Source organism: Hordeum vulgare, chromosome 7H (genome assembly GCF_904849725.1).
Source record: "Hordeum vulgare subsp. vulgare chromosome 7H, MorexV3_pseudomolecules_assembly, whole genome shotgun sequence".
Lineage (NCBI taxonomy): Eukaryota > Viridiplantae > Streptophyta > Magnoliopsida > Poales > Poaceae > Hordeum > Hordeum vulgare.
The window spans coordinates 39,657,792-39,671,615 of NC_058524.1; the positions used below are offsets into that span (position 1 = coordinate 39,657,792).

A 13,824-nucleotide genomic window follows, 5' to 3' on the forward strand; every position below is an offset into this window, starting at 1 on the left:
GGCGGGGAAAGAAATGAGGCAGAGGGGCGCGTGGCGAGGAGAGGGAGGGCGTGTGGCGGGGCAGGGGCGAGTGAGGGTGCGTGTGGCGAGCACTGCGTTTTATTGGCGCGCTGGACGCCGCGCACCAAATCTAGCGTGCGCCCGCCCGCCTTTTCCCGCGCGCGCAAACATTTCCCCCACGCACGAGTTTGCCGCGTCCGCAAGAGCGCGCGAAATCGTCCCGCGCGCGTTAAAATGGAGTTTTAGTGCACGAGCGCGTTTTTTTGGCACGGCCGTTGGAGATGCTCTTAGGTATGAGGAACTGACATTACAGGGGGGCAAGGGGCTAGTACATATACATGTGGTAAAAGGCAAGAAACCCCTCATACAATGGTGATACAAAGTAAAAGGACTATACACATCTAACACACACCCTCAAACTCATGATGGGTCAACAACACTGAGTTTGAAAAGAAAGAACCCTTGATGCACTCGACTTTGTGCCTTCATTGGTCCCATTAGAGTAAAAATATTAAGTGGATGAAAAGATACTAAAAATCTATTACTTTTTTAGATGAAAAGTGGAAATATTACATGGCATATATGTTAATGTGCGCAAGAGGATACATTGACTGGATTGAGGAGTATCAGTAGAGTTAGCATGAAGATAGTTTGAGAAAATATATGACCTAATACTATAACAGTTAACAATATAATATAATTGAAACCCTACAAATTTGTAGCAAGCATTAATGATCCTCACACTATATATGCTTGCTACAAAATCTCTATTATCGGCAACGTAACGAAAACCTTAAGCTACTAAAATTATTTTTGGACGTGTGATTTGGCACTATTGATTACCCAAACAAAGGCATTAGGCTATGCTCGCAAATAAAATTACTATTTTATAAAATCCAATTATGACTAAGAATAAAGTAAGATTAATCTATATGGCCACAGGTGGAACAACAACTCATCGGCCTACTCGAGAGAATATATAGGACACCTAACTAACGAATGTGGAAATTGCTGGTTAATATGGTTGGTGTTCTTGAAGCTTGATGCCGGACTGTGTAAACATGTTATTTCAAAGACATATCATTAGTTATTTTTTAAATAATTTTTTTTATCTATGAGCAATCTAATCATAAATAATAAATATTGAAGTTAAACATTAAAAATGTACCATTGCTTAAAACATTGTGTATTGTACAACAAAAGTTGTAAAAGGAGTGTAAGTTATGTGCAAAACATAAAAATTAATTAATTAACATTTTTATGCAATGAATATGTAGCCCTCGCATTCGCGAGGTCCACCCTACTAGTTTTAACTAAAGATAACGTCATCAAACGTAACTGACATGAAAGCACGAAGTGTGTATTTTGTCCTCAAGAAAAGACAATAAGTGTTTTATTCTTCAATTGCAAGTTCGCACGCTCTATCTAATCAGCTATCCAAATGACTTTCAACTTGTATCCATCCACTTCCGTTGCCAATGTTTTTGGCAATTGGGTTAAATGGGATAGATAATAAGTTTAGAACCATTTTTTGGGTAGGAGCGCTTGCCGTTATATAGTCGCTTTGGTTGAGTAGAAATGACAAGGTTTTTAATGATAAAAAATTTCTCTCGTTTGCACTTTCTCTTCCGATGCACAAGTATTCTCCGCTCGTGGTCCACCTTACAACGGACGGAGTTTCGAAGCCTTTTTACGGAGACTTGTATGTGACAGGTGGTGAGGGATATTTTTGTACCACATGGGTGGCAGCTTGATCCCCGGATTGGGCCTTGCTATCCCACAGACAACAGCGCCAGAAATTGACACGTTGACAGAGGTTGGGCTTGCGTTGGTTCTTCCCTTGAAGAGGAAAGGGTGATGCAACACAGGAGCAGTAAGTATTTCCCTCAGTTTGAGAACCAAGGTATCAATCCAGAAGGAGGGTCTCGTCAAGTCTAGAGTACCTGCGCAAACACAAACAAGCTTGCACCCAACGCTTCAAAGGGATTGTCAATCCCTTCAAGATTGTTTGCAAAGTGAGATCTGAAGGCGGAAAGTGCAATGAAGTAAAAAAGTCTAAGGCTGAAAATATGGTGTGGAGTAGACCCTGGGGGCCATAGTGTTCACTAGAGGCTTCTCTCAAAATAGCAAGTATTACGATGGGTGAACAAATTACTGTCGAGCAATTGATAGAACCGCGCAAAGTCATGACGATATCTAAGGCAATGATCATGCATATAGGCATCATGTCCGAGACAAGTAGACCGATACTTTCTGCATCTACTACTATTACTCCACACATCGACCGCGCTATCCAGCATGCATCTAGTGTATTGAGTTCATGACGAACAGAGTACCGCTTTAAGCAAGATGACATGATGTAGAGGGATAATCTCAAACCAATGATGAAAACCCCATCTTTTTACCCTTGATGGCAACAACACGATGCGTGCCTCGCTACCCCTTCTGTCACTGGGTGAGGTCACCGCACGGTATGAACCCAAAACCAAGCACTTCTCCCATTGCAAGAATCATAGATCTAGTTGGCCAGACAAAACTCACAACTCGAAGAGAATTACAAGGATATGAAATCATGCATAAGAGAGATCAGAAGACACTGAAATAAGATTCATAGATGATCTGATCATAAATCCACAATTCATCGGATCTCGACAAACACACCGCAATAGAAGATTACATTGGATAGATCTCCATGAAGATCATGGAGAACTTTGTATTGAAGATCCAAGAGAGAGAAGAAGCCATCTAGCTACTAGCTATGGACCCGTAGGTCTATGGTGAACTACTCACGCATCATCGGAGAGGTCATGGTGTTGATGAAGAAGCCCTCCGTGTCCGAATCCCCCCTCCGGCAGGGCATCAGGACGTGCCCCAGATGGGATCTTGCGGAAACAGAAGCTTGCGGCGGCGGAAAAGCGAATGCGATGATCTCCTGATTTTTTTCTGGATTTTATGAGAATATATAGGCGAAAGACCTAGGTCAGGGGACGTCCAGGGGGCCCACAAGCCTGGATGGCGCTGCCCCCCTGGCCGCAGGGTGGGGGCTTGCGGGGCCCCTGGGGCTCCCCTGCCTTGGGTCCCAAGTTACCCAATCTTCTTCCGTTTCAAAAAAAAATCTTTTCGGGGATTTTCTTCCATTTGGACTCCGTTTCAAAATCTCCTCTGAAAGGGGTCAAAAACATGGAAAAAACAGGAACTGACACTTGACACTGAGTTAATATGTTAGTCTCAAAAAATATATAAAAGGCATGCAAAATATCCAAAATTTGACAAGATAATAGCATGAAACCATCAAAAATTATAGATACGTTGGAGACATATCAGGCCTCCGTAGGCAACGATGATTTATGTCTATATGATTGTATTACGTCTCCCGCTGTTTTCAGTTACCGTACTTTTAGTATGTGATTGTGTACATTTTAATTATGCAGAGGTCGGTTGTAATGCTTAAATCTTTTAAGTAATAAAAAACCTTTATCAAAAACTACGTGCTCACATGCAGAAGGAGAGAGTTCAATCTGAATTAGGAGCTACCTGACTGCTCTGAGTCGCAAGAAGGAAGGGCTGCATGTTATATTTAACAGCAAAAGTATTAGGAAACAAAAATTTAAACTAAGGATTTTTTTTTGGAAAAAACATATGTACGTGAGAAAAATCAGGAAAACTATAAAATGGGAAAAGTAAAAATATAGATTGAAAAGAGAATATTCTAGAGAAGACTAGAAACCACGAATAGCATAAATATTGTAGAAATAATAGGGTAAGTAAAGACTTATGAGAAAAAAAAATGGGAATAAATTTTAAGCTTTAAATACAGTAGCTAATATTCGATGAATTTCGTACATTATAAATACTAGTACAATGCCCGTGTGTTGTCACGACGGTATAATATAAATATTGTACTGGTTCAATATTAATTGTATGAAACATAGTAAAAATGTCGTGCGTTGCACCGGTTAGATTATTGATTTGTAGACCATTAATTTTGTACTTGAAATAGCTCTCATAATAGAGAAAGAGAAGATGCTGATGTCCTTACATTTTTTAGTCAGTTTGACCTTTCTTGTTAATCCGGAAATGAAGCATTAATTGCTGGATCATCACCAATGAAGAACACCCCTCGGCAACAGAAAATGATGATTACAAACTAATTGCAGGCACACTGTTATAAAATCATCATAATATGTTTGAAATGGCTCTCATAATAGAGAAAAAGAAGATGCTGATGTCCTTACATTTTTTAGTCGGTTTGAACTTTCTTGTTAATCCGGAAATGAAGATCATCAACAATGGAGAACACCCCTCGGCAACAGATAATGATGATTACAAACTAATTGCAGGCACACTGTTATAAAATCATCATAATATGCAATATCAAAACTATATTTAAAACGTTTGAAGGAGGTACCCTTGATGGCACAAATTTGCAGCAGTAGAACATGTGAGAGCCATTCACCCACTGGAAAGCTATGCATAATCTAATTTCATCGTTTGTTGACATTCTCACAAATAGCTCATGTGCACAATCTCAGTCAAAAAGTACATTGGAAGTTGGAAGTAGGAAGCAGGGTAGGTGACCTGTGTGGAGGAGTTGGGGAATATCAACAATGAGCTCGTCGTTATTGTGGAATATGTTGATCATAAGAAGTCAACTGCAGATCAGACCCATGCAGATGTACATTGTCTGTATTTTTCAAATAGTACTGCATCATTCTTGCACGCAGGGAAATAAGGATGTTTCATTTGAAATAACATGTGAATTCATAACTTGGGTATGTGGGTACCATCGAGAAAGCTTTACTGGTCATGAAAGTACCAATTTCCCCTACGATCCTCTCTCTAATATCAACAAAAACAGGCAACGGATCCTGAATACCTCTCCCTCCAGTGTGGAGTGGGTCTGAAGCTCACCATATAGTTTTACTTGATCCGTATGCAATCTGCATATCCTGCGATAAATTCATCACGCCATCCATCAGCGATTTGCGTTTGAATGATGTGACTGTCACCCACAAACAAGAGACCATCTATTAAAAAAAAGAGTCCAAACTATTGAAAAGGAAAAGAGTCCAGCGAACACTCACGAAGCACCAACCTGTAGCGACATGCACAACGAGCCCTCGCAGGAGTTCAAACCCGAGTGAGTCGAGCCAGTCACCCCCCGCCAGCAATTTGTAGCAGTAGGAACCTCCTCCCCCATCCCGCCGGTGAGCCAGCTCCTCCCCGCGCTTCTCCCTCCCCTTGTACTCCCGTTCTCTCGCCACAGGGGCGGCGGTGCAAACGGCGGTGGTGACGAAGGCATAGGGAGGCCACGCGTACGGCGGTGGCGGCGGAGGCATAGGGAGGCGACACGGACGGTGATGGCGGCGGATGACGTCGGTGGCGGTGGAGGCACGGGGAGGCGGCGCGGGCGTTGGTGGTGGCGTTGGCAAAGGGCGGCGGCGCAGATGACAATGGGAGCGAAGGCAAAGGGCAGCGCAAGTTGCCGGGAGCGAAGTGCTGGGGTGCGGCGGCGGAGGTTACCCTAGCGCCGCGGTGTATCTCGTTCTCGTGCGGGAGAGAGAGGCTCCATGGAATCGGTATTCTTTCACTTGGATATGAGTGCGGGTTCATTACTGAAAAATAGAAGGGTTTATTTATAAAAGCAATGCGACGACGGACGACAGAAGCACTCCGTGCTTTAGTATTAGGGAAAGATATGTGTCTATGTGGCGTCATTATCGTCTCGATGGCAACATCGAGGTACAACCCCCTCTGCTTCCCCATGTCCTATGTGCCCCGATGGAACCCCTAGTTCCTTGCAGCGTTTTGATTTTCGGTTTGACAATTTTTTTCACCCTAGGCCGAGATGGACGAATATCGGTCATTTTCAAATTTTTCGACCGAAATTTGACTGAAGTTTGACTAAAATTTGACCAAAATTCATCAAATTTGACCAATTTCGACGGAAAGATAGATCTCGCCCCAGGCCCAGATGGCCAAAATTCGGCCAAAATCCATTTTCTTCGGCCGAATTTCAAAACACAGGTTCCTGATGAATGGGCGGCATCGTTACTGCTTGGAGGCGTGGTCTTGGGCACTTGATTGGGAGGGGGGCAACCTTGGTTGGGTACTGGTGGCGTCCTGGATGTTCACCTCGCTCGGACTGTTTTGGGAAAACCCCCTTAGATTTACAGGTTTATAAGAATGTTTGGATGAATGTCGTTCAGTTTATATGAAATTCGCCAGGTTTGTCCGAGTTTCGTTCTATTGATTTGTTAAGTGTTTGAGATATATATGTAAATCGGATTGTGTGGCGATCTTCCGTACGTATCCTCGTTTGCGGACAGCTGGTTCCTGTTCATGGACGGATACTTAGGAAATTTGCGAGTCGCCCATATGCCGTAATCGATCGATGATGCGACCAGATCCGTCTGTACCGTCGACCGACTCTGAGTTGCTAGCTGGCTGATTTTCAAGTTTAATAAGTAGCGCCTGGTGATGGATGATGCATGGTGAATCGGGTCAGAAACTCAGAAGTAGTGCGCTAATCCGTTGGTTAAGAAAAAGCTAGCATCTTATGTACTTCCTCAGAAGTAGTGCGCTAATTAATCCGTTGGTTAAGAAAAAGCATCTCATGTACTTGGGCGTGCACGAGCAGGACAAGCGCTGCAAGCCCCAATGGATGCATGCACCTTTTGGGAGCAACGCAACGACACACGATGAAGCCTATACGCCAGCCACCCACCTAGACGAGTAGAGTAAAAATGTACGTACGTATATATATACTCCGGTCCGGCCGACAAGATGCACCGTACACGCCTAACCACGTACGAGCACGTGATGACTTGCACTACTATGATTGATGACTCGATCGACGCATGCAGGAGCGCACGTACGGCACGGCATCACGTGCGTTAGTTCATGTGTGTTGGAAATCACCAACCCGTCCACAAACGACTGTGGAGCGTGTTGTGTGACTGCAGACGAGACGACCACAAGTCACTCCGGCCGTATCCACATTAATTAGTGCTGCGCTACTTGCTCTCTCGCTCTCTGCGGCCGGCGACTACGGTGGTGTCCTCCCAATCTGCGGCAGAGACAGACAGCGCCAACGGTACTCTTCTACCCGTCTCCTCTTCCTCTTGTGTTCAATACATTTAATTTGCTTCAGCCTCCTTAATTTGTTCTACTAGTTTTGATGCAGATCCATCATGTGCAGAGTTCGGTCAGGAGGATGCTCTTCTTCAACTGCATGGTGCTCTTGATTGACTGAGATCCAGGCGAGGTGATGCTTTTGCTCCATCTGTTCCTCCCTCCATAATCTCTTGTTGCTATTCCATCCATTTGAGTGGTAATGCATTCATGCGCTGTTGCTTTCACCAACTAAAAATGTCGAGCTTCCTCGTGATACGGAAACAATTAATAGATAGTCATCACGTGCTCCTGATTGAGCCAAGCTAGTCAGGTCCCAGGTGATGCATTTTTGCTCATCCTGAAAACGATTGTGTTTCGGTTACAGCCATCTGTTTCCCCTCGATCGATACTCTCTTGTTGCTATTCCATTCATTTGAATGATAGTGCATTCATGAGCTGTGTTGCTTTCACGGACTGAAAATGTCCAGCTTTTGCTCATCTAGTGGTTCTCTGAAAATTATACTAGCTAGTATCTCCTAGCTGTCTCCTCCTTCTCTGTACAACCTTTTTCTTCTTTTGATATTTGCTGGTTCTGACGACAATTAATGATGTGCAGAACTGGATCTATATATTCCTCCACTACTTCATGTTTGGTAGCCATTACAAAGAACTCCGCAAATTGGATCTGAAGAGCTTCTATTCAGGGTACCCTTCTACTACTTCTGCTTTGTTGGATAGCTAAAGGGACGCACTGCATATGTGCCTTCTGTCTACTATAAGGTTCAGGTTTTGCTCTTTCCGTCTTCTGAAAGCCATTATGTTTGCATTGCAGAGTTTAAACCCAAGGGCAATGCTATAGCGGTGTCTTGATCTAGAGAAAACACAAATAAAGGTCGAGATATGGAGGTTGCTGCTGGGGCCATGGGCCCTGTCATCCGTAAGCTCGGCGAGCTGCTCGTCCGAGAATGCAACCTCAAGAAGCGAGTAAAGAAAGGCGTAAAATCTCTCCTAACAGAGCTGGAGATTATGCACGCCGTACTTCGCAAGGTTGGCGAGGTGCCGTCGGACAAGCTCGAGGAGCCGGTCCGGATTTGGGCTGGCAAGGTGAGAGACCTCTCTTGCGACATGGAAGACGCTGTTGACGACTTCATGGTGCGTGTGGATGAGGGTTCAAGCAGCAAGCCAACGGACATGAGGAGTCGAGTCAAAAAGTTCCTCAAGAAGACCGCCACACTGTTTGGCAAGGGCAAAGCACTTCATCAAATCTGTAATGCCATCGAAGAAGCTCAAGATCTTTCCAAGGAGTTGGCGGACCTGCATAAAAAATACGAGCTTGACATGTGTAGCACTAGCAATGGTGCTACCACTGACCCACGTGTGTTAGCTTTGCACAAACATGTAGGGGAGCTTGTAGGCATTGAACACACAAGAGATGAGCTTGTCAAAACATTGATTTGTGAGGACAGGAGTCCTGAGGAGCAATTGAAGACACTCTCTATTGTCGGTGCTGGTGGGCTGGGCAAGACAACCCTAACCAAAGCAGTTTATGAGAAGATCAAAGCCCAATTTGATTGTGCGGCTTTTGTCCCGGTGGGTCAGAAACCAGATATCCCAAAAGTTTTCAAGGACTTGCTCTATGGCCTTGACAAAGTAAAGTTCAAGGACATTCATAATACAACAAAGGGTGAAAATCTGCTCATCGAGGATATCACTGAATTTCTTGTGGATAAGAGGTATGCATCACGTAGTCCTTGTCCTTTTATGTATATTTCCGAAATGTGTGAAGTAGTGAGATGTATACTGAATTTCATATCTTCATTTCCTTATTTGTTATACTTTTATATCTGTAGTAGTCTGTTCTTTTTTAGCAAATTCTACTTCTTTATTTTTTGCACACGCGGCTTATTTTTTAGTCATGTATACTTTTATGCAATTTCTGTTGCATTTCTTTTTTGCATGCATATCTTTCTATATCCTTAGTGGTTATATAAGCCTAAGGTTTGGTTTAGTACCTTATACTTTATCCTTGTTACGAAATTCAGTTGTATATATATGGGAAACTAATGCTATCAAAATGTTTTGCATAGGTACCTCATCGTAATCGACGATATATGGGAAGAAGACATATGGAAATATATAGAATGTGCTCTCTATAAAAATAAACTCCAGAGTCGGGTAATCACAACAACCCGTAATGTGAGTGTGTCTGAAGCATGTCTCAATTCCACTAATGGCACAATTCATAGAATGAGACCTCTTTCTGATGAAGACTCGCAAATACTCTTCCATAGAAGAATATTTCAAAGCGAGGAGAAATGTCCAGAAGATTTTCAGATAGTATCAAGAGATATATTGAGGAAATGTGGTGGTGTACCATTAGCCATCATTACAATAGGTAGTCTTCTGGTTAGTGGCCATAGGATAAAGCAAAAGGATGAATGGATGCATGTGCACAATTCGATGGGCCGTGGAGTTACACAAGGTGGTGTTGTGAAGGACATGAAAGGGATATTATCACTCAGCTATTATGATTTGCCTCCTTATCTGAAGCCTTGTTTATTATATCTAAGCATCTTTCCTGAAGACTTTGAGATTGAGAGAGAGTGGTTGATATGGAGGTGGCTTGCTGAAGGTTTTATCCAGTGTGACAAAAAAGAAAACAGGCTGTTTGAGATTGGAGAGAGCTACTTTAACGAGCTATTGAATAGGAGCTTGATCCAGCCAGCAGAAATCAATTGGGAAGGAACGGTAGTAACTTTCCGTATACATGATATGGTGCTTGATCTTATCTGCTCACTGTCAAGTGAAGAGAATTTTATCTCCATATTGGATAATGATGAGTGGCATGCACCTAATCTGCAAAGGAAATTTCGCAGGTTATCACTTCATAATATCAATGCAAATGTTCAAAACCAACAGTTTGATAGCACTAGCCTGTCAAAAGTGAGGACCTTTGCTGTTTTCTCTCCTGTTACCTGTGATTGGTTGCCATCTCTCTCAAGCTTCCAATTTTTACGCGTGCTAGATCTTGGAAATTGTGGCAGCCAAGAAAGCAGCTCTGGTATCAGCCTCAAGTATGTAGGAAATTTAATTCACCTAAGGTACCTAGGGCTAAGGAATGTTGATGTTCAGGAACTCCCATTGGACATAGGCAAATTGCAGCTTTTGCAGACATTGGATATAAGAGGCACTAGGATACAAAAATTACCTGCAAGTGTTGTTCAGCTCGCAAATTTGATGTGCCTACGTATCAACGACGACTTGGTGCTGCCAAGAGGAATGGGGAACTTGACGTCCCTTGAAGTGCTGGGCAGAGTAAGATTATCCCCGTCTCCTCACATTGCGAAAGAGTTGAGTCATCTGACAGAGCTTAGGACATTCAGTATTAACTGTGTTAACATGGATGGGGATCTGATTGATATATTAATCAAGTCTCTAGGGAACCTGCAGAAATTGCATAATTTGCGTATTGATCGTAGTGGCAGTTTGATAGATTGCATGCGTGAAAGCTGGGTGCCCCCTCCACACCTCCGTAGTTTTGAGTCATGGGGTTTCTTTGAAAATGCGTGGTTCTCGATACTTCCAAAGTGGGTTAACTCAACGTCGCTTCCCCACCTCTCCACCCTGGTCATAGAAGTGAAAGAACTGCAAGGGGATGACCTTCAGATCATCGGAATGTTGCCTGCTCTTCGGCTTCTGCGACTTGCTGCAAAACACGTGATGGGAACGTTGGTTGTGAGGGCCGATGCATTCCCATCTGCGAGATACTGCATGTTCTGGGGGTTTCCGACGTCGCCGTGCCTTTTTCCGCCTGGAGCTATCCCAAGGGTTCAATACCTTGTGTTCTGTGTCTCTGCACGGTCGATCGCGAGTGGTGAGGTTGACTGCAGCATGGGGCACTTCCCTTCTCTCGAGCAGGTCCAGGTTGATCTATTGCTTGAGAATTCCAGCGATGAAGAGAAGGGGACGGCCAAGACTTTGCTGGGGCGCGCAGCAGAAGCCCATCCTAAACGTCCCACCATTGAAATCGATTAGACACGAGTGCTGACGTGCCTCTGCCGCCAGTAAGGTCTGAGCAACCATGAATTCTCTTTTCCTGAATATGCTCGTTATCATACTGTTTGATATATCCCTCTTACTTTCTCAATTTCAGGCCTTCAATAAAATACTGAAGTCAGAAAGGTACTAATAATTCCATCAGTTGCCGCAGCTCCCAATAAACCAAGGCTCATTCCCTCCAACATATGTTTAGATGCTGTCCTTTTGCTAGACGGAGGCTTCCGCATGGTTGTTGATGATGAACTGTTTATTTCTCCTGCATTTGCTTTCAGAAACGCAGCACCTCCTTTCCTTTATTATTTGGTCAAGACTCAAGACTCGTACAATAAAAGGTTGCATTCAGTTGGCACTATTTATAGCAGCAGTACTGCCTCTACGTTTATTTGATTGTTCACATACAACATTGTTTTGTTTTCACTGGCTTATTAATGAAGAGTTGATTGAACTCCTGTTGGCTTGTTTTGCTTTGCTTGGCACTTATTTAGTCAAGGATCGCAGAATGAAAGGTAGTTGGTTGAACTCCTGTTGTACCTCCAGATTTGCTTCATCCTGTTCGTTAAGCTTTCTCCTCTTGCTGCAACTCGTGTTTTCGAACTCATGGGAGATAGAACCACAAACAATCAGATGTTCATAGCGATAAAAGGCTGCATTCAGTTGGCACTGCCTCTACGTTTATTTGATTGTTCACATACATCATTGTTTTTTTTTACTGGTTTATTAATGAAGAGTTGATTGAACTCATGTTGTCTTGTTTTGCTTTGCTTGGCACTTAGTCAGTCAAGGCTCATGCAATGAAAATGAAAGGCAGTTGGTTCAACTACAAATTTGCTTCTACTTTGTTATGTCGGAGACTTTGTGAAACCGCGGATTGTTTGTTTCCTTTTCTAAATAAAGGGACCGTATGCATCGTGCTGATGCAGAGGCCGGAGGTAATCCTCCTTTTTTTTTAAAAAAAACTACAGATTTTCTTTATCCTATTTTTGTTAAGCTTTCTCTTCTTGCTGCAACTCGTGTTTTCGAGCTCGTGGGAGATAGAGCCACGAACGCTCGGATGTTCATAGCGATGGTGCTAATGGGATTGCTAAATTTTAATTGCTTGCCAGCTTGTTGCTTCGATGCCTGCATATGTTACTCATCTCTCACAAAAAAATGTATTTGTGCTGCAAATGTACAGGAATTACTGATACATTTGGTTGCAGAAGGTTTGCAAATCAGATGTAGAGGTAGGTGCTGCCACAAACTGAAAACGAACTAAAAAAAGAGAACATGAAGATATTTTTCATTCAGATGATTGCCTCGACTTGTGTTGGAGCAAATGCTATTAGAAGGGGAATAATTAATGACTAGGAATAACCTGAGGAGAAGGGGAATACCAAAACCCCTGTTGAATCTGTGCATCAACTAGCAAATACTTTATGTACATGTAAAAAGAAACAGAAGACCGATGCCTGGGCTCTTTAAGACAACGGAATGAATAAACAGGGTATGAGCAGTATATGCAGTTCTACAGCTCATGCGTGTGAATATGTTCGAAATCTGGAAAGCTCAGGCATTTGAAATTTTATTAACACTAAATGCTTGTTCATGCAGGTCCTGCTTTTGTTGATCCAACAAGAATGAACTTATGAATGGTGGGTGTCCTAGCGATTCGCGAATCGGAGAAGGCGCCCACACCACCCCTGCTTTTTTTTTAAAAGGAGGATCATCCCCGGCCTCTGCTTCATGATGATTCATACAACCCTTTTATTAGACTAAAAAGTTCCAAACAAGTGCAATATCCAGCGAGAACTCAAAGAACACATAAAAAGGAAAGATAGGCTACGATGACTAAACACCTAGCCGAAGCATCCAGGTATGCAAGTAGGTGGTACCTAATCTGAGCCCCCCGCGTCGCCCCCGCTAGGGCGACTCGGGCGGCGCCCAAACCCTAGCCGCCGGTGGGCGCTCTCCCTCCTCCACTCCCTCCGTCGCCGCCGGGCAACGCTCGGGGGCCGACGGCAGTGGCGGAGGCATCCCTCTCTCCCACGTCTTCAGGGGTGGTGCGGGGCCCCTGCACACGCGGAGGCATGGCCGATTTGCGGAGCGACGGCGATGGCTGCGTTGATGGCGGCGGTGGTCGTCCCTGCCTCAGGCAATGGTGGCTGGAGGCACGTCGGCTGGCCGGTCATGGGCAGCGGCGTGCGGCGGTTGGCCTGGTTCGGGTGGCGGCGACGGGCTATGCCACGGCGGCGCGTCATCCGGCTTCAGATCAGCGGCGGCGTCGAGGGCCTGGTGGATTGCTCGGTGGCCTCCGATCAGATCTATTCTGGCCGGTGCAGCTGGCAGTGGCGGTCATCTCCTCTGTCAGAGGTGGTCGGCCTGAGGCTGGGTGGTTGGATCTCGCGATCCATCATCCAGTCCCGGCTGCGAGTCAGGAAGACATAGTTGCCGGTGAAAACCGAGCCGATGGCAGACGATGGCGGCGTTCTGCGTTGTTACCTTGATGAAGGCATCGTCGTGTAACTACTCTTGACCCATTCATGATGCTTAGGGGGAAACCCTAAGATCTGATCATCAAATCGGACGATGGCAGCACTACGGTGTCGTGTCTCTCTTGGGAGCATCGTTTCTCGAGCAGCACTGGATGACAGAGGAAGGCCGTGGAGCAGC

The 13,824-nt window shown here is 44.4% G+C and overlaps 1 protein-coding gene across 1 annotated transcript; it reads left to right on the forward strand.

The window, feature by feature from the left end:
* The first annotated feature begins 7,002 nt into the window (after nt 1-7,002).
* Nucleotides 7,003-11,624, forward strand: LOC123410535 (disease resistance protein RGA5-like). The gene is made up of 6 exons (XM_045103484.1): nt 7,003-7,096; nt 7,187-7,267; nt 7,733-7,821; nt 7,949-8,849; nt 9,204-11,185; nt 11,270-11,624. Exons 4-5 carry the CDS (start codon nt 8,017-8,019, stop codon nt 11,149-11,151), a joined length of 2,781 nt encoding a protein of 926 aa, XP_044959419.1. The 5' UTR covers nt 7,003-7,096; nt 7,187-7,267; nt 7,733-7,821; nt 7,949-8,016; the 3' UTR covers nt 11,152-11,185; nt 11,270-11,624.
* The last annotated feature ends 2,200 nt before the right edge of the window (nt 11,625-13,824 follow it).

What these genes read in the sequence shown, in the direction of transcription:
- LOC123410535 (XM_045103484.1), top strand. Translation starts at nt 8,017, where the DNA reads ATGGAGGTTGCTGCTGGGGCCATGGGCCCTGTCATCCGTAAGCTCGGC. An exon ending in GAATTTCTTGTGGATAAGAG is followed by an intron (nt 8,850 to 9,203) that starts GTATGCATCACG and finishes TGTTTTGCATAG; the next exon opens with GTACCTCATCGTAATCGACG.